Below are 23,060 nucleotides of genomic sequence, written 5' to 3' on the forward strand. Positions count from 1 at the left end.
GAATTAATGTGATGCTTCTTGTCCGTATTTTATTTATCGACTCTTCACTCCATAAACATGTGGTCTTGTTTACTGAGTTCAGTCTCGCTTGGGGAAAAGCGAGGTCTAAGCTTGGGGGGAGTTGATACGTCCATTTTGCATCACTATTTTATATCATAATTTACTGTTATTCATTGATATATTTCATATTTAGAGATGATACTTATGTTATTTCACCTATTTTGCATGTTTCATGATTATTGGAGAATTACTCACTGGAGTCAGGATTCTGCTGGAAAAAGCACCGTCAGGATACAATATTTCTGAAGATTAACAATTGACGGAAAATACACCGAAAGTCTTATTTCTCCAGAAGAAGGAGCCATCCAAAAGGAGGGGCCGAGGAGGGCCGCCGTGGGGCCCCCCATAGGCCAGCGCGGGCTCCACCCTGGTTGCGCCGCCTAGTGGGGAGGGGGCCCACAACCCCCCTCGGCCGTCTCTCTTTCGCGTACTTCACCTTTCGAAAACCCTAAGGTGCGAGGTGGCATCGCGAATAGACACAGCCGCCTCTGCGGGGCGGAAAACACCAGAGAGAAAAAGAGCTCTCCGGCCGGCTGAAATCCGCCGGGGAAATTCCCTCCCGGAGGGGGAAATCGTCGCCATCGTCACCGCCATCGAGCTGGACTTCATTGGGATCATCATCATCATCATCTCCACCACCATCACCGTCATCTCCACCGCTGCACCTCGTCTCCGCTGTAACATCTAGGGTTGAATCTTGATTATTTCATAGGGGAAACTCTTCCGGTGTTGATCACTTCTTGTTATTGATGCTATTGAGTGAAACCATTGAACCAAGGTTTATGTTCAGATTATTATTCATCATCATATCACTTCTTATCATGTTCCATATGATGTCTTGTGAGTAGTTCGTTTAGTTCTTGAGGACATGGGTGAAGTCTAAATGTTAGTAGTGAACTATGTTGAGTAATATTTAATGGTTTGATATTTAAGTTGTGGTGTTATTCTTATAGTGGTGTCATGTGAACGTCGACTACATGATACTTCACCTTTATGGGCCTAGGGGAATGCATCTTGTATTCGTTTGCTAATTGTGGGATTGCCAGAGTGACAGCAACGTTAACCCCCGTTGGTATATCGATGCAGGAGGGATAGCAGGATCTCAGAGTTTAAGGCTGTGGTTAGATTTATCTTAATTACTTTCTTGTATTTGCGGATGCTTGCAAGGGGTTTAATCACAAGTATGTATTAGTCCTAGGAAGGGCGGTGCATTAGCATAGGTTCACCCACACAATACTTATCAAAATAATGAAGATTAATCAACTATATAAAGCGAAAGCACTAGACTAAATTCCCGTGTGTCCTCAAGAACGTTTGGTCATCATAAGTAAACAAACCGGCTTGTCCTTTGTGCAAAAAAGGATTGGGCCACTCGCTGCAATTATTACTCTCGCATTTTACTTACTTGTATTTTATTTATCTGCTATATCAAAACCCCCTGAATACTTGTCTGTGAGCATTTACAGTGAATCCTTCATCGAAACTGCTTGTCAACACCTTCTGCTCCTCGTTGGGTTCGACACTCTTATTTATCGAAAGTACTACGATACACCCCCTATACTTGTGGGTCATCAGTAGTGCCCGTCCACAAAAAGACACGCTCGATCATGTTGATGTTGTATAGGTATCCATGGGGATGGCGAGCAGAGTGAGTTGAAAGATGGCTTGTGAAGTGAGAACGGGTTTGGCAAGAGCTCCCCGATCGGCCGTGTTGATGTTTTCAACGTAACAAGCTTTCCCGCCATTTTGTCTTCAATAGGTTGAAAGTTGAATTTTTTTAGTTGCCAAGCCGATAGCGGGAGACCAAGATACTTCATGAGGAAGGAAGCACGTAGCACCGGTAACTCGAGAAGCACCTCATCCAAGTCAATGACATCACACCAAATAGGAACCATCGAGCTCTTTTAGAAGTTACTCTCTAAACCGGTGACAATGCCGAAGGTTGCAAGGATGGAGGAAAGCTTTTGAATTTCCTACTACTAGGGTGCCACGAAAACAGCCGCGACGTCCACATATAACGAGGTACGGAGGACGGTTCCCCACCTTCTAATCTTGCAAAGAAGGTCGTTATTCGTGGCTGATACCTTCGATCTGAAGTACCGGATATAGTATAGTTGCTTTTTCCCTAGAAGACCTAGGTTTATATCGATTCATGGGAAGCGGTTGTTGTGGTGATTTACTCAAGCAAGACCTTGTTAACTTTTAGAATCTTTGTCTCTCCGGACCTTCGAGTTTACTTGGGGTTTGTGAGGCAATCAATGGAAATAGGCCAGGGCTAAGGTTTTACCTACATCTGTGCATACATGTTATGGGATAAAATATAATAATAAGAATAATTGTACTGAGTTCAATTAAGATTAGATTCTTGTGGGTGATGTGTCCTTATGTACTATAGACTCTAGTCGAGCTGGTTATCTACGGACTATTGTCCAGCCCATTCACTCCAGTTGAGCTGGTTATGAAGTATTATTAAGTGATCCATGAGCCAAAGCATTAATATTAATGACATTATCATTATTCCCTAATGGATCTCAAACTACCACCATACTCCCCCAATTGTCAGTGGGTTTCGAAAGATGCAGCAGATTGCCACTAATCTCACCTCATTACCTTTATCAGTCATCGGGGTATTGGGTACTTGACAAGTCCTAGATTGAGGTTGGAGATAGATATACAATCATACAAATCTTTAAATGAAAATTTAGCACAATACCCATGTAGAATTAGATGCAAATGATATTGTAAGGCTAGGCCTCATCCCTCATCCCCTGAGAACTACTCAGACATGATAAGATCAACAATCATAAACATTGTAAAAGAATTATTAAGATCAATGTAAAATTTTCTTACAATGCCACAAATTATGTGATTTTGAAATAGGTATTCCTTATAGATTCTCCTAGTAGTTTCTACCGTTCGATTCTCCATTTGTGTAGTACTCGCAGGATTGGAATTTAGCTAGCCATGGGATTTTCAGCTAACTTGTGTTGTATTATTCCTAGTTTGATGAAATGACTAATATCATGTACATAAGAACCATTTAGAAGCACACACACCAATCTCCATGTTTATATCTACTTCAGAATGCTCAACTGTTAACTCATGTATCACGTGCTTCATAATGAATGTTGATTTGTTTTATCTTATTCTTCCCTATTTTCTCTGCTATATTTCTGTTTAATGTGTCTTTTGTCAGTTGTGGTATCCGTATTCATACTATGTTTATTTTTGTCTCACCGACATAAGCTGAATGTTTGTAGTTCCGATTTTCTGAATTTTATTTTACATATGATTTATACATCTTCTCATCATGTTTAATTCAGTGAACATATTTCTTTCTTCTTCAAAGTCTGATTCTTCACTGATTCTTCTCTTATTCTATCCTAGGTGCAAACACACCCTTTTAAGTTGCAGGGTGCGTGATTTACCCATCATAAGTAATTAGTTGGAGCCAAGCCACGAGTTACAATCATCGGGAAAATCGTAGCTCGTAGTTGCGTCCTAGGTAAAACTGCAAACACAAGTTGCAACCCTGTTGCAACTGTAGTCATGAGTTGCACCCTGGGTGTGTTTCCCCTATGAGTTTCAGCCTACGCGGAGCTGCAAGACACGAGGTTCAACCAGGTTGCAACTGTATGCACGATATGCAAGCTATGTGTCTTTTTCTGCTAGTTTGAACCTAGGTACAACTTAGAGAAGTTCCAATCAGGTTGCAAGCTAGGTGTCTTAGCAACTGTAATCATGCCTTGAACCATGGGTGTCTTTCCCCTATGAGTTTCATCCTAGCCGGAGCTTCGAGAAACGAGGTTCAACCAGGTTGCAACTGTATGCATGAGTTGCAAACTATGCGTCTTTTCCCGCTAATTTGAACCTAGCTAGGTATAACTGAGAGCAGTTCCAATCGGGTTACAACCTGGGTGTCTTCCCCACGAGTTTCAACATAGGTGTAACTTTGAGCCAAGAGTTGGAACCAGGTTGCAGCCGTAGGCATTGTCTGCAGCATGACTGTATGAGTGTCTTCTTCCGCGAGTTTCAACCTAGACGCAACTGCGAGACACGAGTTACAACTAAGTTGCAACTATAGACATGTGTTGTAACATGTGTATTTTTCCCGCGAATTTCAACCTAGGAGAAACTGCAAGCCACGGGTTGCAACGAGGTTGCAATCATAGGCATGAGTTGCAACCTGAGTGTTTTTTCCTGCAAGTTTCAACCTTGGGTCGACTATAGGCATGAGCTGCAACCTTATAGGTTGTAACCTAAGTGTCTTTTCTTGCAAATTTCAACCTAGGTGGAAATGTGAGCCGAAAACTACAAGCCACGAGTTGCAACTAGGTTGCAACAATAGGCATGAGATACAACTTGGTTGTCTTTTCCCGTCTATTGCGGCCTATGCGCACTTCGAGCCCAAGAGTAAGTGTGATTCTAGGAGCCTACTAGTTTGCATACTTTTGCTCATTTTTTTATTGTGAACTTTTTGAACCCCATATGTAGTTGTGAGGCTACTTGCATCCGGTTTGCAAATAGGAGACTAGTTAGTGTTGATTGTGAATCGAGGAGCTTATTTGCATCTGATGAGCAAGTAGGAGCCTAGTTGCATAGCTTTTGCATCTGGTGCGCAACTTGGATCCTTTGTTGCATCCATTCCGCAACTAGTACCTTAGTTGCATATGATGTGAATCTAGGAGCTTTTATGTGCATATAATAAGCAACCAGTCGTCCTATCGGCATTTGATGTTAAACTAGTTGTGCTAGTTGCATTTGATGTGAAACTAGGACCCTTGCATGCATATCATCCGCAACTAGAAGCATAGTTGCATAAAATATGCATCTAGGATCCTTTGTTATATTTGATCCTCAACTAGTGTCGTAGGTGTGGATGTTGTGCAACTAGTAACTTGCATATGATGCGAACAGTAACCTTAGTTGCATTTGATGAGCAATTAATATCCTAATTCCATCTAATGTGCAACTATTCTCCTAGTTGCGCAAGGAGCCATAATTGTGTCCGATGCACAAATAGTATCCTAAATATCTGATGTGCTGATGGTATTACCGTGGAAGTTGGCTATCTCGTTGGGGAACCCCAAGAAGAAGGTGTGATGAGCACAACAACAAGTTTTCCTTCAGTAAGAAACCAAGGTTTAATCGACCAGTAGGAGAAAAGTGTGACTTCTGAAGGTGTTGCTAGCTGACTATTGGCAGAGCGCACTACCGGCGTCAACAACAACATGGAACATGCACACAACACAACCAAAATACTTTGCCCCAACTTACAATGAGGTTGTCAATATCACCGTTTTTGATGAACACAAATGATTAAATGTATCGAGTGAAAATAGATGTTTGTAGTAATTAAAGAGAACAATGCTTGCAGAAAGTAAATAGAACACAATTGCAGAAGATCAATTTATCAGTGTAAAGGAAAGGACAGGGTGATACGTCCAAAAGAGCTGTGTTGCACTTTTACATGATTGTTTTACACCAATTCATATATGTTTTGCTTACACTGTGTTGCACTTTTACATGATTTTCGGCACTAATCTATTAATAAGATGCCACAGTGCCAGTTCCCTATTTTCTGCCATTTTTGTATTTCAGAAAAGTTGTACAGGAAATATTCTCAGAATTAGATGAAATAAAAGCCGAAGTCAATATTTTACCGAAAGCAAGATGAAGTCCAGAGGGGGTCGAAGAGGCGCAACAGGGCGCCCAAACCACCCCTAGGCGCGGCCTGGACCTGGCCCGCGCCTAGGGTAAATATGGGGCCACCTGGTGCCCACCGACCTCACCCTTCCGCCTATATAAAGTCTTCGACGAGAAAATCCTAAATATACAAGCCTACGTCCACGAAAATTTCCGTCAATGCCGTCATCGTCCAGACGAGTTTCGGGGGTCAGAAGTTCCTCTTCCGGCACCCTGCCGTGATGGGGATTGACCCCCGGAGCCATCTCCATCGACTACACCGCCTCCACTTCGACTCCATGATGGTTTGTGAGTAGTTCCCCCTGGACTACGAGTTCTCGGCTGTAGCTAGTTGGTACTCTATCTCCCATGTACTTCAATACAATGATCTCATGAGCTGCCTTACATGATTGAGATCCATATGATGTAATCGGTGTTGTGTTTGTTGGGATCTGATAAATTGTGGGACTGTGATCAAATTATTCATCATATTATCATATATTGTTATTTAAGATCTTGAATGCTCTCCGGTACTTGTAGTTACGTTGATCAAGTAGTTGCCTGTATCTATAAGAGGGAGTATTTATGCTCGATAGTGGGTTCATGCCTCTAGTTTTCTGGAAGAGTGAATTTAACTTCTAAGATTGTAGATATGCTATTGTTACTAGGGAGAAAACAACAATGTTTTATCCGAGGGTAATTCTATTATTTACTTTACACACATTGCTTAATGCGATAGTCTGTTGCTTGCAACTTAATACTGAAAGGGGTTCGAATGATAACTTGAAGGTGGATTATTAGTCATAGATGCAGTTGGATTACGGTCTATGTATTATGTTGTAATGACCAATTAAATACTACAGTAACTTATCTTATCATAGCATGCATTTTCATGCCCTCACAATTATCAATTGCCCAACTGTAATATGTTCACCCAACACATGTTATTTGGAGAGTTGCCACTAGTGTAGATAGTTGGGAACCCCGATCCTTCTATCATCAACATTGCTCTAGAATCTATTATGCACTGGAATATTTTCTGGTGCCATCTCCTCTGTGTTACTGCTGTTGTTACTATTACTATCGCTCTCATATTACTGTTGTTTTCACATCACCCTGTTACTAGTGCTTTTCCAACTGCAGCTGAATTGACAACTCCGCCGTTAAGACTTATATGTATTCTTTACCTCCCCTTGTGTCGAATCAATAAATTTGGGTTTTACTTCCTCGAAGACTGTTATGATCCCCTATACTTGTGGGTCATCACCGGGGTCGACGGTTCACTAGAGGTGTCTCTCCATAAAGATAAATAACATGCTGGGTGAACAAATTACAGCTGGGCAATTGACAGAATACCGACCATACATGACAAGATGATTACTATGAGATTCTTTTGGGCATTACAACATAATACATAGACCATAATCCAACTACGTCTATGACTAATAATCCACCTTCTGGTTATCGTCCGAACCCCTTTCAATATTAATTTGCAAGCAACAGATTATCGCATTAAGCAATGTGTGTAAAATAAATAATAGAATTACCCTTGGATAAACATTGTTGTTTTTTCTCTCTAGTAGCAACAACACATCTACAATCTTAGAAGTTATTATCACTCTTCCAGAAAACTACATGCATAAACCTACTATCGAGCATAAATACTCTCTCTTGGAGTCACAAGCATCTACTTGGCTAGAGTATCTACTAACAACGGAGATCATGCAAGATCACATATAACATATGACAAGTATACATAATCGATCTCAACATAGTATTCAATATTCATCGGATCCTAGCAAACACAACATTATCATTACATAAGGATGATCTTGATCATGTAGGATAGCTCACAAGATCTAAACATGAGGCATAAATTGGAGAAGACAACCATCTAGCTACTGCTATGGACCGATAGTCCAGGGATGAACTACTTACGCATCACTTCGGAGGCTGGCATGGCGATGTAGATACCTCTGGCGATGATGTCCCCTCCGGCAGGGTACCGAGAAGATCTTCAGAACCCTCCCGAGCTAGGGTCTACAATGGCGGCCGCGATGGAACTTTTCACGGATGGGGGCTCGGGTGTTTAGGTTTTCCCCGGGATCGTGAATAAATAGGAGGAAGGGAGAGGTCGGTGGAGGCCAGGGTGGCCCACACCACCCCTTGGCGCGGGCCTAGACCAGGCCGCGCCAAGGCATGGTCTGGCCGCCCTGCGCTTCTTCGTCTCCCCTCTGGACTTTGTGTTCATAACGGTAAAATATTGACTTTGGATTTTGTTTCGTCCAATTCCGAGAATATTTTGTGTACAACTTTTCTGAAATATAAAACAACAAAAATAGGGAACTGGCACTGTGGCATCTTGTTAATAGGTTAGTGCCGAAAAATATATAAAAGTGCAACAAAGTATGAACAAAATATATACAATTTGGTGTAAAACAAAAATGGAGCATAAAAAATTATAGATACGCTTGTAATGTATCATGTGCAACTAGTGTCCTAGTTGCATCTGATGTGTAACTAGGAACCTGATTTTTGGTAAGCACAAGAAAGGAGGTTTTAGCACCAAAGTGAGTTGTTAACCACATCAAAGCGTTTCACAACAACCAGAGAAGCATTATAAAACCAAGCAATGTGTAGTTTTATTAAACTATAACCACCCTATGTGATGATGAAGATTATACGAACTGAGTGAAACCTTTTTTTATTTCTCCTAGCGCTTCTTGTGATGCCAGTCCTTACATTATTATTTTTCATTATCATGTCCATATTTTTTAATTAATTTATAATCAATATTGAGAACTGCAATGTCTGTCTAAAATAACTTGGAAAATCCATGATACCAAACGGGTCATAAATGCTTTTTGTCGCTAAATCTTTAGGGACAACCATCCTAGGAAATTAAATAAAAATCATCTCTTTTGAGTTGTTCAGTAAGTCCCTATTAATTTTTATGTTATAATTTAAAAAATAAGAATGTTTTTTTTTGAGAAATGGCCTAATGAATACACGAGAAATAAGTGGAACGATGGTGTGATATAAGGTTTCCATGTAGCATGGGCTTGGCGTAAAACTCCACTTATCTGATTGGGTAATCAGTTTTTGTAATTTTCATTTTTGTGCATTCTTTATTTTCCAAATGATAGATTCATGTGTTTTTTATATGTATTTATATTTCCCATATTTGTACAATAAACATTAGTTCGTGATGTTATCGATATGAAAGCTAGAAGTTTTTTTTTTGTTTCTTGACGGGTATATATCAAACAAAATGGCAATTTAAATTTAAACCTTAATTTTTTTTATTCACCATCTCTGAAATTTGAGCTACATGTCCCATAATTATATGAAATTACCATTTATTTGCCAAGGTGAGCTCAATCAAACAACTGCCTTCTTAATTCTTTTTTTGGTTTCTTGTAGTGGTGAATAGTCTAGTTGTTGTGTTGAAGTTTTCTTAGATAACATGACAACTAAGTTGGAGTGTGGTCTAGAACTGTACAAGTAGAAGACACCTGATACCGACTCAAACAACCAAAAACAGTCCACAACCACAAACACACAAAAAGGCTACATGATAAAAGCCCACAATAATAACATCAACAATAAAGAAGGCATACAAGGGAGTCGAGCTGAACAGCACAAGTGCATATTTTACATTTGTTAAATCTCTTTTGCTTGCCCAGACGTTAAATCTCAATCGGCTGAGCTTTAGGCATGCCTTTTTTTTTGGTTGTTGTTCTTGCTTTCGTGTAGCATTGCCTGTTCTTTAGAAAAGGCTGAGTGCGTCGTTTAACATAGTACCAAGCGTGGCAGAAGACCAGCAGGGGAACCATTGAGTTGCCGTTACTTTCTTTTTTGAGGAAAAGGCAGTCGACTCTGCCATCCGATTAGATAGATAGAAAGTTTATGTACAGAAAACGACGCTGCAAACGCAAGGTTCACAAAGCCCTCATGACTCGCACACCCCACTCACACCGCAAGCCCCTAGCTAATGTCCTCCAGGGTCCTGGGTCTGGGCGTAAGCCCGCTGCGAGATCTCTTCTCTCACCAATGCCGCCACCACGTCAGGTTGCAATGTGATATTGTTGAAGACGCGCCATGTTCCTTTCATTCCAAACTCCCCAAATGGAGTAGATGATTGCTCCACTTGCCTCCCTTCCCTTCTCCTTAGGTATAGTGGAGATCATCGCGTCCCACCAGTCGTTGAAGGTCATGCCTCCGGCGGGAGGCGGCACTCCGAGCTGCCCATTCCAGGCGAAGATCTTCTCCCTCACCGTCGTGGAGAAGTGGCAATGAAGCGTGAGGTGCTGCACCGTCTCAGGATGGATCATGCAAAGCTTGCATATCGGATCATGAGGCCATCCACGGATGACCAAGTTATCAGCCGTGAGGATCTTGCCGTGAAGAGCCATCCAAGCAAAGAATCTGCACTTTTGCTCCGCATGTCCCTTCCAGGATTTGGCCGAACGGAAGGGAGCAACGGAGCCCACGAACTGGCATCTGTAAGCCGAGGCAGCGGAGTAGATCCCCGACTCTATCCATCGCCACCTGATGGAGTCCGGCCTAGTAGTTGCCGTTACTGACAGCCAGTGTGTTTAGAATGTTCGATATTCGTTTTGAGGTAGAGCACCTTGCTGGAATGCGGTGCAGGATATTTGGGAGATCACTAACTTATTTTCCATCGGCAATAATAGTACGTCTGTTGTGCGAGCTGGGGCAGTCTTCTGGTAGTGGTGTTTTGGTACATGAGAATATATGCTTCCTTTATTTTGAGATACATTTTAAACAAATTTTCAAATATTTAAAAAGTTGAAATAAAAATTAGCATGTACATCTTCACGTGCTACGGGTCCATCAAGTTGTTTAATAAAAAATCGACTTATTATATGACGTGTGTAAAAAGATAAAATTTGATGCTATACATAAGGTTTTTCCGAAGATAAAATTTCTCTTTTTCACTATCAGTTTTTCTCGAAACTTGATAGACACATATATTGTGAAGATGTACGTGTAGAAATCTTTACCAAAATTTTTCGACACTTCGAAATATATTTTCTTGTAGAGGGAGCGTATGAACCCGGGAGCCGAATTGAATTTCCGCCGTCTTCCATCTAACATAACATAGCAAATATAGTTCAAATTAAATCATAAATATAACATAGTTCAAATTAAAACACAATACAAGAATCTATCACATGGCCGGATTCTATTGACAAACTGAACTGCCATTGCGTGGTCCGTCTGCAGGTTTCTTCTTCCCGTTCAAGCTCCATATGATCTGCAGGTGCTCGTCGCTGGAGACATGGAGCTGCAGGCGGAGGTCGGACAGCAGCCCCGTCTTGGCCCAGGTCAGCGATCCTGTGGCGTGGAAGGCCTTCATGACACTCAGGTATGCCTCCAGCTCCCGAGCATGGACACGGTCATTTTGCTCTTCTTGTTTCATCACCCCCTGTACCTCGTTTGCCTGGTAGTGCTGCAATCTCCTGTTGTCAGAACCTTGCTCCTCTTCATTGCACCTCGGCAGCAGCATAATGTCCGGTTCTTGACCTTCTTGGCAATGCTCGACGGTGGCGTAATCTGCGCAATCATCGCCTCTGTTGTTGCTTCCGCTGCTACAGCTACTACTGCTGTCGCTGGTAGATGACGATGTATCAGACTTTCTAACACCATTGTCTTTGTCGCAGTCTGTTCTTCGAGCCAAGAAAATATCTGCATTGTAGCCCGTCTCCTCCCGCTTCTTGATGCAATGGCTTGGGTGTACATCCATCACTTCAATGTTGTTATTGTATCTACCTGCCGGTGCTTCTCGCTTGGGAAAGAGCTTGTTGGCGTCCCCCTGAAATCTCTTGACATCCCTGACGATGTTGGAGTCCACCGTGCAGTTGCTCCTCTTGAAGGCACCGTTGACAATCCCAGGGCCAGTGGCTTTGCGCTTGATGCTTTTACCGGCGATGGGGCGCGACGGCACGGCGCTTTCGATGGGGATTTGGTCATCCTGTAGCGGAGAAGAAACAGGGCAAGGCGCCGTTAGTTGTGCACACGCAACGGAATCTAAGAGGGACGGCGAGCGTGAGGGAGAAGATGAAGGGTACGTTACCTTGTGGGTCAAGGCCCAGCCTTCCTCCCCATACAGCAGTCGGGGCCGGAGAAGGCTCCTGTCCGCCGTAAAGACATTGGTGGAGTCGACGAACTTGACGTCCAACTGGCGGTCGCCGACGCGCACGACCTCGACCCACTTCCACATATTGCTGTCGAAGAGTTCCACAATGTCGCCGGCAGCAAGGTCCTTGGGCAGCTGGACATCGGGTTTGGGGCTCGGCCGGACGAACTTCCTCTTGATGCCCGCGGTGTCGGGGCCTCCATCGAACCACTTAATGGTGTACGTGTGGCCGTTGCCCTGAATCACCTTGCCGGCGCGCCATGCGCTCTTGTTGGTCGCGGCGTCCTTGATCCACGCCTCCACATCCATCCCTGTCTTGATCCTCATGGCTGATCTCTGCCCGCGCGATCCCTTTCCCTTGCCTGTTGTTGACGTTGTTGGACGCCGCGATCACAGGGATTTTCTTCTTCTAGGGCTTGCACGCAGCGACTCGCGGCGGCAGCGGCGGCGGTATATATTAACTCGGCGAGATGGATTCGAGTCAGTATCAGACGCCGAATTAATTCTTGGGCGACTCAATCGATCGAGTTGCGAGCCGGGGGCTGTACATGGATATGGAAAGGGTTTCTTCGACTCAGAACCGATACGGAAGCGAACACGATGCCCCGGCGAAAACCTCAGGGTTAATCTAACCATGGGTTAATCTGATCACAATAGAGGATCCGGCGATCGAGGCGGCCTCCAAAGAAAAGCGTAACTAGCCTTGAGCAGTACGGGCGAGATGAGTTCCCGGAGGAGGACACCTCACCTCGCGCGCCCGCCGCCGGTGACGGCCCGTTTTCGTCGGAGACTCGGAGTCATACTTTTCCTAATTTCTAACTATTGCCTGGGCACGCTGTAGTTTTACACGGTGCTCCCCTCTCGTGGTTGTCGGATCGTGATCGAACGGATCGAACGGCTCGAACGAAGCAGCGCAAGCCAGAAAAAAAAGGCGACTACCTCTTCCCCGTTTTCCCGTTCAAAGTCAACGTCGTCCTCAACTCCTCTCCTCGCCTCTCGTCACCCGTGTCCACTTCCTCTTACCCCTCGTCGATCTCCCCACTAAATCAGCCTCGTCGGCGACGAGCGGTCCGCCGGGAAGTCGCGGGGTTGTCTTCCTGGTGGGTGCGAGCGGTGGAGCAGCCTCTCTGCGGACGCGCCGATCAACGCGTCCGAGGCGGGCGCTGGGATTCGACGCATTTGAGGTGGGGTGGACGGGCTTGGAGGCGGAGGCGAGAGGCCATCGGCGGCGCGGTGCTGCGTCCAGGCTGCGGTATACTTCTGTCCTTTTTTGAGCTGGTGAGTGCTTCGATCTCGGGTGTTTCCCCATCCGGTTGTTGCTTTTCTGCGGTGGTGATGTAGGGTCGAAGTGCTTTCGATTTTAGTTGCTTAGCAGTCGATTCGCATTTGATCGTAGTTTCTTAGCAGTTAGCAGTCGATTCGCATTTTAGTTTCAGCGTCGCTGTTACATGCCTCTGTTTCAATTTTAGTGCATGGTGCAGATAACCCGTGCAGTTCATACATGTTTCTTTTTTCTAAATGGTGTTGATATATTATCAAGTAGAAACGTCAGGGTTATAATCAATGACTGTTTAGCTGGTGCAGAGCAGTACATCACACCAGTAGTCAAGGTTCTATGACTATAAGCTGCCAGGCCGTTGACTGATCTTGGGATTTTCTGAACATCTAGCCTATAAGTTTTGGATGGAATGGAACTGGGCGGATTAAGCATACACCAAGATGGCTTGAGAACTTCCCCAGGAACTAGAGTTTAGAGCATTAACAACATCCTGACAGTCACACTCCATGGTCATGGGTTGGTTGAGAGTGGCCTCAATCTTCATGCTTCATAGGACAGCCAAGGTTTTAGCTTCTTCTGTTGATTGGCATCGCATAATAGAGCCGCAAGCAGACATGATAATTTCCCCTGTATGGTTCCTGGCTATTGCTCCCAGTGCCCCGTACCATTTTCAGAAATGAAGGAGGTGTTGGTGTTGATTTTCAGCCGACCTGTACTAGTATTGCTCCAGGAAATGCAAGAATTTCTGCCAGTTATAATATGATCAGTAGTAACACGTTCAGGAAAACAACGTGATCTTCCCTTTTCCTTTATGGTTGTGTTCGTTCCAAGCATTCTTGATCAAAATGGTGGTGTTAAGATAGTTTATAATGAACTAAGCTGAGTTATTGATCAAAGCATCACCTATGCCGAAGATGGTGTCGTTGCGCAGATGCCACACCATCCACCATAAGAACAAGAGCTTTGATCTCATTTCCATTATCTGATTGTCTAAGGATGACCCATTCATCCTCAGTTTTCCCCGCGTCTTCTTCTTTGCGTAGATGCCAGACCTCACGCATAGCCTAACGGAGGGCTTGAGCTTTGGTGCATGACATGACCGCACAGAGTTCAGGTCATACATGTTTCTCCATACCATAGTATGTTTTGATGCATTTTTATAATGTGCAGCTATGTGCTCTGAGTTTTTTTCTTGTTAAAATAGCACTTAGTCGTATGTTCAATTTTTGTTGTGAAGCAAATGTGTTCTTAAAATATGCTATGGATGTAACAGATCCACTCAATCAATAGTACCAGATGTATTTTTTTATACACGGGGTGTAGGTTTATATTTTCCACTTTGAAGGTTTTGATCATAATACACACTGGCTAATTTTCTGAATATCATGTAGGATGTAAATACATCCTGTTTCGCACGACTGCATTGTCTTGCCTACACGTAGGATGTATATTTCATATTCCTGAGTTTTTTTCATAAGGATATACAATATGATCTTCCAAAAGTTAATTGGATGGAACAAACACATGAAATCATTAGTATTAGATGTATTTTTTAAATGTTGGATGTATGTTCTCCTACATGAACGTTAACATCATTACTATTATATGTATCAAAATACTAATATGTTTTTTGATTGCTGTTTGTACAATAGCTGGATGTATATTTCCATGTTTTAAGAAGTAATTTGTATGTAACAAACTAATAAAATCATTAGTACTAGTTGTAGTTTTTTCACATGAAGATTTTTTTGAGAATAAATGGTTAATGCATAATCCGTAGCATGTAAATATTAGTCATTAAATACGCCCTGGTTAATGAATAATCGATTGGACTTCATCGTCGCCTTTGAATCATAGCCCGAGTGTGTTCCGTGTAGTGTAGTTGTGCTCCTGCTTTTAGTTTTAGCTTGTTGTTTGATCAGCTTTGCAAGAGGTTCTCCTCAACACCTCTTATCGTTCGGCCGTGATGGCTTTATTAATTTAAAGTTGGGCTTTATAGCCTTTTTCTATCAAAAACTCAACATGGTAGCTGCCTGATGCAGACCACTATTTGATCGGTTTGAACATGTGGATTGAACCCGTAGCTGGGAACTAGTTTGGATGGGTTTGTGTGGAAAATTGTTGTAGTTTGGTTGTTTTGGATCCTAGTATGCAGCATTTAGTTTGGTTGGGATAGGTTGGTACACACTTTGTACAATTTGGGTTGGATTTGATCTGGTTTGAAAGCATTCCCAGCCGTAACCATAAGGGATCATCTATTTTTTTTTGCTTCAACTGTAAGTAAAATTATGCGTATGGATGTATTAGTATGCCCTTATTGTATCATATGATGTACTTTTATATTCCTTGAAGTTTTGGTCAGATTAAACTGTAGGTTTCTTGTTTAATTTTTTTATTCAACATGATGTATTTTCATAATAATATTGTGCATACAGGATGTATTATTGTATCATAGGAAGTACTTTTGCATCCCTTAAAGTTTTGTTTCACATTACACAATAGGGCTTTTTCCTAATTATTTTTTGATTCAACATGATGTATTTTCTCGTTAAAAATTTGCATTATGGGATGTATATTTCTAGTCATATGATGTTCTATTTTTATTCTCTCAAGTATTGGGTCAGATTAGACAGTAGGTTTTTCTTGATTCAACATGATGTATTTTTTATTCTGATGCATGTTATTCTTACATCCCTCGATTATTATTTTTAATCAAAATCACATCAATGTGTTTTCAATGTTATATGTAGTTTTACAACCAATGAATTGCATATGTTGTTTTTGATTTAATCTGCATTGTCGCACAACCATAATGTAGTTTTTAATAGTTTGTGATGTATTTTTCCATGTAATATATTTGCTAAAAAATATTTACACAAGCAATCTGAATGTATTTTACAACTATCAACTGCCATGTGTTTTTACTGTGATGTAATTTTAGTGTAAAACATAATAGGTTTATTACATCCATCTATTTGTTTTTATTTTTATCTAATACCCTCATTTTCCTTGGTACCTAGATTTATAGATCTAACTCATTTTCTCTGCCTGTATTTTCTTGAACACAAGATTAACCCGCAGATGTAAATAAAGCCAATATATTTACATCTACGTGGCAGCAGGGAGAGGCCTGGCACTTCTTGTCGATTACGTAGGAAAAAAATTCATCTACGGGTTGCAAAGCAAGCGATGTATTTTGTTACACTAAAAGGACGATGGTGCAATTGATATATTTTTTTGGGTTTTGCCAACCGCAGATGTGAATGTATTTTTTACTGTACAAGATTTACACTTTTTTTTCCATGTACTACTGGCAATGCGTCACAAAGGAGTGCTAGGCCGTTGGACTTCTGGGGTCCGCATTAATTGTGGTACCTGTACAAATCGTGGGAATGCTGCGCACGACACACTGCAGTAAGAAGAAAGGGTGGGCGTTCAAACTTCCCCTTTTAGTAAGGCGCGGGTGCGCGGGTTAGTGCTTTCCGTTTTTGGGAGGGGCACCGTGGAAGACTACACGGTGCTAGGGCACTGTGTAGCCACGTCCCATACTTTTACCAGCAGATTGCGGAACCGGATCGACGCCGTTCCAAGTTCCTAGCCCTAATTTGCGCAATGGACGACAGCATATTACCGCTCCCTGCTGGAACGAGATCCTCTGACGTTGTGAAAACAACTGTGACGTCGATAGCTCTGGTTCGTTCGTCCACCATCTCACGGTAGGATGCTTGGGAAAAAGAGCAACGGGTCGGCCCAAGGCCCACTTCTACGAACCTGAACCTGAAACGGAAACAGGGTGCTACAGCTCAGAAAAGAAGTCCCGTCAAATTCCCCTTCCCTGTCGTCGCCGTTCGCTCGCTGGCATGCCCAACTCTACAGTGGGCCCCGGCTGCACCACGCCGTTGACGAAGCTCTCACCCAGCGGCCATGCCTCATTTCGCTTGGCTTCTGTGTTGTTGTTGCTGCCCAATGCTTCAAATTCACATTTAGTCATAACTCCTCTAAATTTAGTTAATCATGTTCGGCTCCAGCATGCGCAACGGCGGCGGCGAGAATGAGCGCGGTGGCCACGAAGCAACTCCTCCTTCACTCGCCATCCTCCAGCCTGGTGGAGTGGAGACGCCCTTAATGGTGCGGTGTTGCAGCCAACTGTTGAAATATTGGACCCACATATAGTGGTCCATATTAGATTTCAGATTTTCATATAAATCGCAAAGCCCATAGCCACGGCTGATGTCCGTGGTAGGACGAGCTTTAGACATGAGAGGCGAGACTCGAATGTTGAGGCGCATATGATAGCTAAGTTAGGTACAACTATGGATGTTGGTAGACATGTTTGGTTAGTTGTTCCTCCCGAGGGAGTAAACATTCCTCTAAGGTTTGGTTCGGATTAATGAATAAAGGATCTGGAATGCTCAAAAAACTAATATAGTGATAGCTTTGTGAGTTTAAGCTCAAGTTGGTGGCAGCTCACTAGGGAGTGATAAGAGGTGTGAAGTTTTGTCCCACATGAAAAGTTGGGAAAAAGTTAGATCAACTTATAAGGTGGATTGTTCCACCGCTTGTAAGTGAGTGAGAAGATGAGTGGTACTCGCTCGTCTCGATTCGACTCGACTCGGCACATCGTGGTGCGATCGTGGTGAGTGGATTGAGCCTCGAGGTAACACTTTCCTTTCTTTTTGCAGTTCAGAAAAACGAACATAGTTCTAGACGGACGCGTCGCAATTAGTCGGTTCGGGTCGCTCCCGGATCGTGGGCTATCTGTAACCGACTCGAAACGTGCGACGTGGACGTGGGCCATGTTGTCTAGGGTTTTCTAAGCCTATATAGTCTCTTGCCCGGCTACCGCAGAAACACATCAAATACACGAGTTAGGGTTTTGCCACCTCTCTGCTTGCGTCACCATCGTAGCCTATTCCATCCCGCCCGCCGGCATGCACTAGCGAACGGGAGAGCAGGTCTCCAGAACCACTCGCCTTGACGATCCTGTACGAGAGAGGGCGAATTAGATTTTGGAAGCGCTCTGCGCAACTTCTCAAGCTCTTCATCGCGGGTCGTCTTCCGTCCAAGTCGGGCGGTGCTGCCTACCGTTGTCTTCAACACCGTCTATTCTGACCAGTCATCAACTACGTTGTCATCAACAACGTTACTGTTGCAACGGCAACTGCTACACCACCACCACCACCTCCACCAGAGCGGTACGTGCACATATCTCAATCTGTTTAGCGGTGGATGTTGTACCGTTTGGCATGTTACTGTTCATGTCGATTAATGCATCTAGTATGTTCAAGTTTCACATGTTAGTAGTTGTTGTCGTTATGCTTAATATTCTGGAATTGATCATGGAAATTGTGCCTAATAATCCAACAATCCAAAAACCTAATTGCATGCAATTTCCTGAGTTAACAATAGTTGGTTTTGCTGATGCACCGAGGCCGGATAAGTTTAACGGTGTGCACTTTAAGAGGTGGCAGATTAAGGCCACGCTCTAGCTTACTCATCTGAAAGTGTTCGAAGTTAGTAATGACTTACTTGAAGGAACTATATCTGACCAAGATCAGAAAAAGTTCAAGGAAGACAATACACTCTTCGTCGGATGCGTTCTGAGTATTCTTGTTGATCGTCTGTGTGATGTGTATATACACATAACAGACAGTCACTGAATGCTAAATTCAGTGCAACTGATGCAGGTAGTGAATTGTACATCATGGAGAGCTTCCATGACATCAGGATGGTGAAAAACCGTTCTGTAGTCGAACAAGTTCATGAGATATAGTGCATTGTGAAAGAGTTTTAACTCTTTAAGTGTGCCTTACCTGACAAGTTTGTGGCTGGATGCATTATCGCTAAGTTGTCCCCTTCATGGAGGAACTTTGCCACAACTCCCAAACACAAGAGACAAGAGATATCAGTACAAGATCCGATAGCGTCTCTTGATGTTGAGGAGAAAGCTCGGGATAAGAATACTACTGAGAAAGGAGAGGGTCAGACTTGTGCCAACATGGTGTGGAATGAACCTACAGCAAGAACAAAGGGAATAACAAGCCCTCCTTCAAAAAGCCTATGAAGACTACAACCTTCAAGAAGAAGAAGATGGTAAACAAACAGATATGAGCTGCTTTACATGTGGAGAGGCTGGCCACTTTTGGAAGGACTGTCCAGAGCGGGCAGACCGCAAGAAAAAGGCGAAGCATGTCAACACTGTGACCACTAGCAATGCTGATGAGTACGGTAATCTATTTACTGTTCTTTTGGTATTTCAATCTCCATGTTGTTGATATGAGTGCTAATGTTCATGTGCGTGCTGACATATCCATGTTCACTTCTTATCAGGTCGCCCAGGATTCTTCCGTCTTGATGGGGAATTGGTCACATGCTTATGTTCGTGGTGTTGGCACGGTAGATCTGAAGTTCACTTCGGGGAAAATCGTGCAGCTGAGGAACATGCAGCATGTCCCTACTATGAACAAGAATCTCGTTACCGACTCCCTTGTATGCAGAGATGGATATAAGGTTATCTTAGAGTCGAATAAAGTAGTTGTTTCCAAGTTTGGACAAGTTATTGGTAAAGGCTATGAGTGCAGAAGCTTGTTTCGCTTTTCACTTTCTGATCTCAGTAATAAGTCTGTGAACCATATTTGTGGCAATGTTAGTGATGATACCAGCGTTTGGTATCCTCTTTTATGTCACATTAATTTTGGTTTAATGTCTCGGCTATCCAGTTTGAGTTTCATTCCAAATTTCACCATTGCAAAAGGTTCTAAGTGCCATAGTTGTGTGCACTCAAAGCAACCTCGAAAGCCTCACAAAGCGACAGAGGAGAGAAACTTGGCCCCTCTAGAACTCATACATTCTGATCTATGCGAGATGAATGGTGTGTTGACAAAAGGTTGAAAGAGATATTTCATGACATTGATTGATGATGCGACTAGATTTTGCTATGTTTATTTGTTGCGAACTAAATATGAAGGTTCAGACTACTTTAAAATTTATAAGGCCAAACTTGAAAATCAACTAGAGAGAAAGATCAAACGTCTTAGGTCGGATCATGGTGGTGAATTTTTTTCTAAAATCTTTGATGAATTCTGTGAGGAACATGGCATTATTCATGAGAGGATGCCTCCCTACTCGCCCCAATCAAACAGGATTGCCGAGAGGAAAAACCACACACTAACTGACTTGGTGAATTTCATGTTACCCACTGCTGGTTTATCGAAGGCATGGTGGGGGGATGCTTTGTTGACTTCATGTCATATCCTGAATAGTGTTCCTAACAAGAATAAAGATAAACCCCTTACGAGGAGTGGGTTGGGAGAAAACCATCACTTTCGTATTTGTGCACAGGGGATGTTTGGCGAAAGTCAATATTCCAATTACTAAGAAATGCAAATTCGGACCAAAGACAGTGGATTGTATTTTTCTAAGTTATGCTACCTAGAGTGTAGGCTATAGATTTTTAGTAGTTCAATCCGAGGTACCTGATATGCATGTTGATACTATTATGGAATCTCGTGATGCAACATTTTTAGAGAATATATTTCCTATGAAAGATATGCATAGCATTGCTAGAATTTCTACTAAGATAATTCCTAAATCTAGTACATCTAATGAGTATTTTGAACAATCGCATGAGAATGTTACTGAGAAGGATGATAATGAAGCTCCTATACGGAGCAAGAGACAGAGGATTGCAAAATAATTTGGTGATGATTTCATTGTGTACCTTGTGGATGATACTCCCACGCCCATTGCAGAGGCATATCCATCTCCAGATGCAGATGACTGGAAAGAAGCTGTCCATAATGAGATGGACTCGAATCTTTCTACTGGAAGTTGGGAGCTATCAGAACGACCCCATGGATGCAAGCCTGTGGGCTGCAAATGAGAGTTCAAGAAAAAGCTAGGGCCTGATGGTACTATTGATAAGTACAAGGCATGCTTGTAGCGAAAGGCTACACACATAGAGAAGGCGAATAACATTTCGAAACCTATTCGCCTGTCGCTATACTTACCACCATTCGAGTATTAATTTCCATGCTTGCCTCCTATGGTCTTATCGTTCATCAATTGGACATAAAGACAACTTTTCTTAATGGAGAGTTGGAAGAGGAAATCTATATGGATCCGCCTAATGGGTTTGTAGTAAAAGGTGAAGAAAGAAATGTGTGCAAGTTTCTGAAATCTTTATATGGCCTGAAACAAGCACCTAAGCAATGGCATGAGAAGTTTGACAAAACTTTAACTATTAATGAGGCTGACAAGTGTGTTTACTATCGCCATGTTGGGGGCGAAGGGTTTATACCATGTTTGTATGTGGATGATATTCTGATCTTTGGTACAAACATGAAAGTAATAAACAAAGTCAAGTCTTTCTTGTCAAATGGATTTTATATGAAAGATCTGGGAGAAGATGATGTGATTCTGAACATCAAGTTGATTAAGAACGAGAGTGGGATTACTCTAAAGCAAGCCCATTATGTTGAGAAGATCTTGAGCTGGTTCGGCTATAGTGATAACAAGTCTCCTCCAACACCTTATGATCCCAGTGTGACGCGACGCAAAAACCAGAGGATTGCCATAGATCAGTTGAGATATTCTCAGATCGTTGGCTCACTCATGTACTTAGCGAGCATGACTAGACCTGACATTTTTTTTTGCTATTAGCAAGTTGAGTAGGTTCATGTCAAACCCGGTTACTGATCATTGGCATGCACTTGATAGGGTCATGCGCTATCTATGTGGTACAATGAGTTATGAGATTCACTATTCAGGGCACCCAGCTGTGCTTGAAGGATATAGTGATTCGAATTGGATCTCTGATGTAGCTGATATCTATGCCACTAGTGGGTATGAATTTACCTTTGGAGGTGGCGCAATGTCATGAAGATCTTGCAAGCAAACCATATTGACGAGGTCAACTATGGAAGCAGAACTTATCGCTTTAGACACAGCCACTGCATGAGCTCTTGATGGACTTGCATATGGTTGAAAAACATGTTCCGGCAATCTTTTTGAATTGTGACAATCCACTGTAATTGTCAAAGTGAACAATTCTAAGGATAAAGCGAAGTCATCAAGACACGTAAAGAAACGTTTGAAGTCTGTCAGGAAATTACGAAACTCCGGAGTAATAACTGTTACGTATATTTAAACAGACAAAAATCTGGCAGATCCCTTTACAAAGGGACTATTACGTAATGTGATAGAAAGTGCATCGAGAGAGATGGGTTTGAAACCCTAACCCAACCTTTTAATTGAGAAGAGTATTATGTAACCCTCTCTATGTGAATACTAGTAGGCTTTGGCGCTTGGCGGCACGCCGCGCCCGTGGCGGCATTTTTTGTGTATTTTTGAAAATGCACTAAACATCCGCATTTGGCCGTTGCTCTAAATGGCGCAAATATGCGGTAAATATATTAAATTGGCAAAAAAAATTGTGATAGAAGCTGTGGCGAAAAATTACCGCGAGAGGGGAAAAAACGCCACGCCCGTGGTGGCATTTTTTGTGTTTTTTCTATTTTGAAAATGCACTAAATATCTGTATTTGCCCGTTTGCTCTAAACGTCGTAAATGTTCGAAAAATATATTAAACTGTCCAACTTCTTTTTGTGTATTTTTTAAAATGCACTAAACATCAACATTTGGCCATTTGCTCTAAATGGTGCAAATATGCGGTAAATATATTAAATCGGCACAGTTTTTTGTGTTAGAAGTTGTGGCGAAAAATTACCGCGAGAGGGAAAAAACGCCGCGCCCGTGGCAGCATTTTATTGAGTTTTTTTTATTTTGGAAATGCACTAAGTATCTGTATTTGGCCCTTTGCTCTAAATGTCGCGATTGTTCAGAAAATATATTAAATTGTCGAACTTTTTTTAT

General features: G+C 42.5%; 1 protein-coding gene and 1 long non-coding RNA gene across 3 annotated transcripts; one reads left to right on the plus strand and one right to left on the minus strand.

Moving 5' to 3' along the window:
* Positions 1 to 10,848: 10,848 nt before the first annotated feature.
* On the minus strand, positions 10,849 to 12,407 carry LOC127338459 (uncharacterized). The gene is made up of 2 exons (XM_051364558.2): positions 11,846 to 12,407; positions 10,849 to 11,743 (listed from the first exon to the last, which is right to left on the minus strand). Exons 1-2 carry the CDS (start codon positions 12,233 to 12,235, stop codon positions 10,955 to 10,957), a joined length of 1,179 nt encoding a protein of 392 aa, XP_051220518.1. The 5' UTR covers positions 12,236 to 12,407; the 3' UTR covers positions 10,849 to 10,954.
* Positions 12,408 to 12,805: 398 nt separating this feature from the next.
* On the plus strand, positions 12,806 to 16,497 carry LOC127342904 (uncharacterized). Of its 2 annotated transcripts, none has more exons than XR_007876942.2 (2): positions 12,806 to 13,186; positions 13,484 to 16,497. It is a non-coding gene; the product is annotated as an uncharacterized lncRNA (long non-coding RNA). The 2 variants fall into 2 exon arrangements; XR_007876941.2 differs by having other exon boundaries at positions 16,257 to 16,497.
* Positions 16,498 to 23,060: the final 6,563 nt, after the last annotated feature.

The sequence above is a fragment of the Lolium perenne genome, chromosome 3 (assembly GCF_019359855.2).
Source record: "Lolium perenne isolate Kyuss_39 chromosome 3, Kyuss_2.0, whole genome shotgun sequence".
NCBI classification, from domain to species: domain Eukaryota; kingdom Viridiplantae; phylum Streptophyta; class Magnoliopsida; order Poales; family Poaceae; genus Lolium; species Lolium perenne.

Bases quoted from the DNA above. Each gene is read 5' to 3' on its own strand.
- LOC127338459 (XM_051364558.2), bottom strand. From the start codon at position 12,235: ATGAGGATCAAGACAGGGATGGATGTGGAGGCGTGGATCAAGGACGCC. The intron at 11,744-11,845 runs GTAACGTACCCT...TCTCCGCTACAG, and splicing joins GCTGGGCCTTGACCCACAAG to GATGACCAAATCCCCATCGA.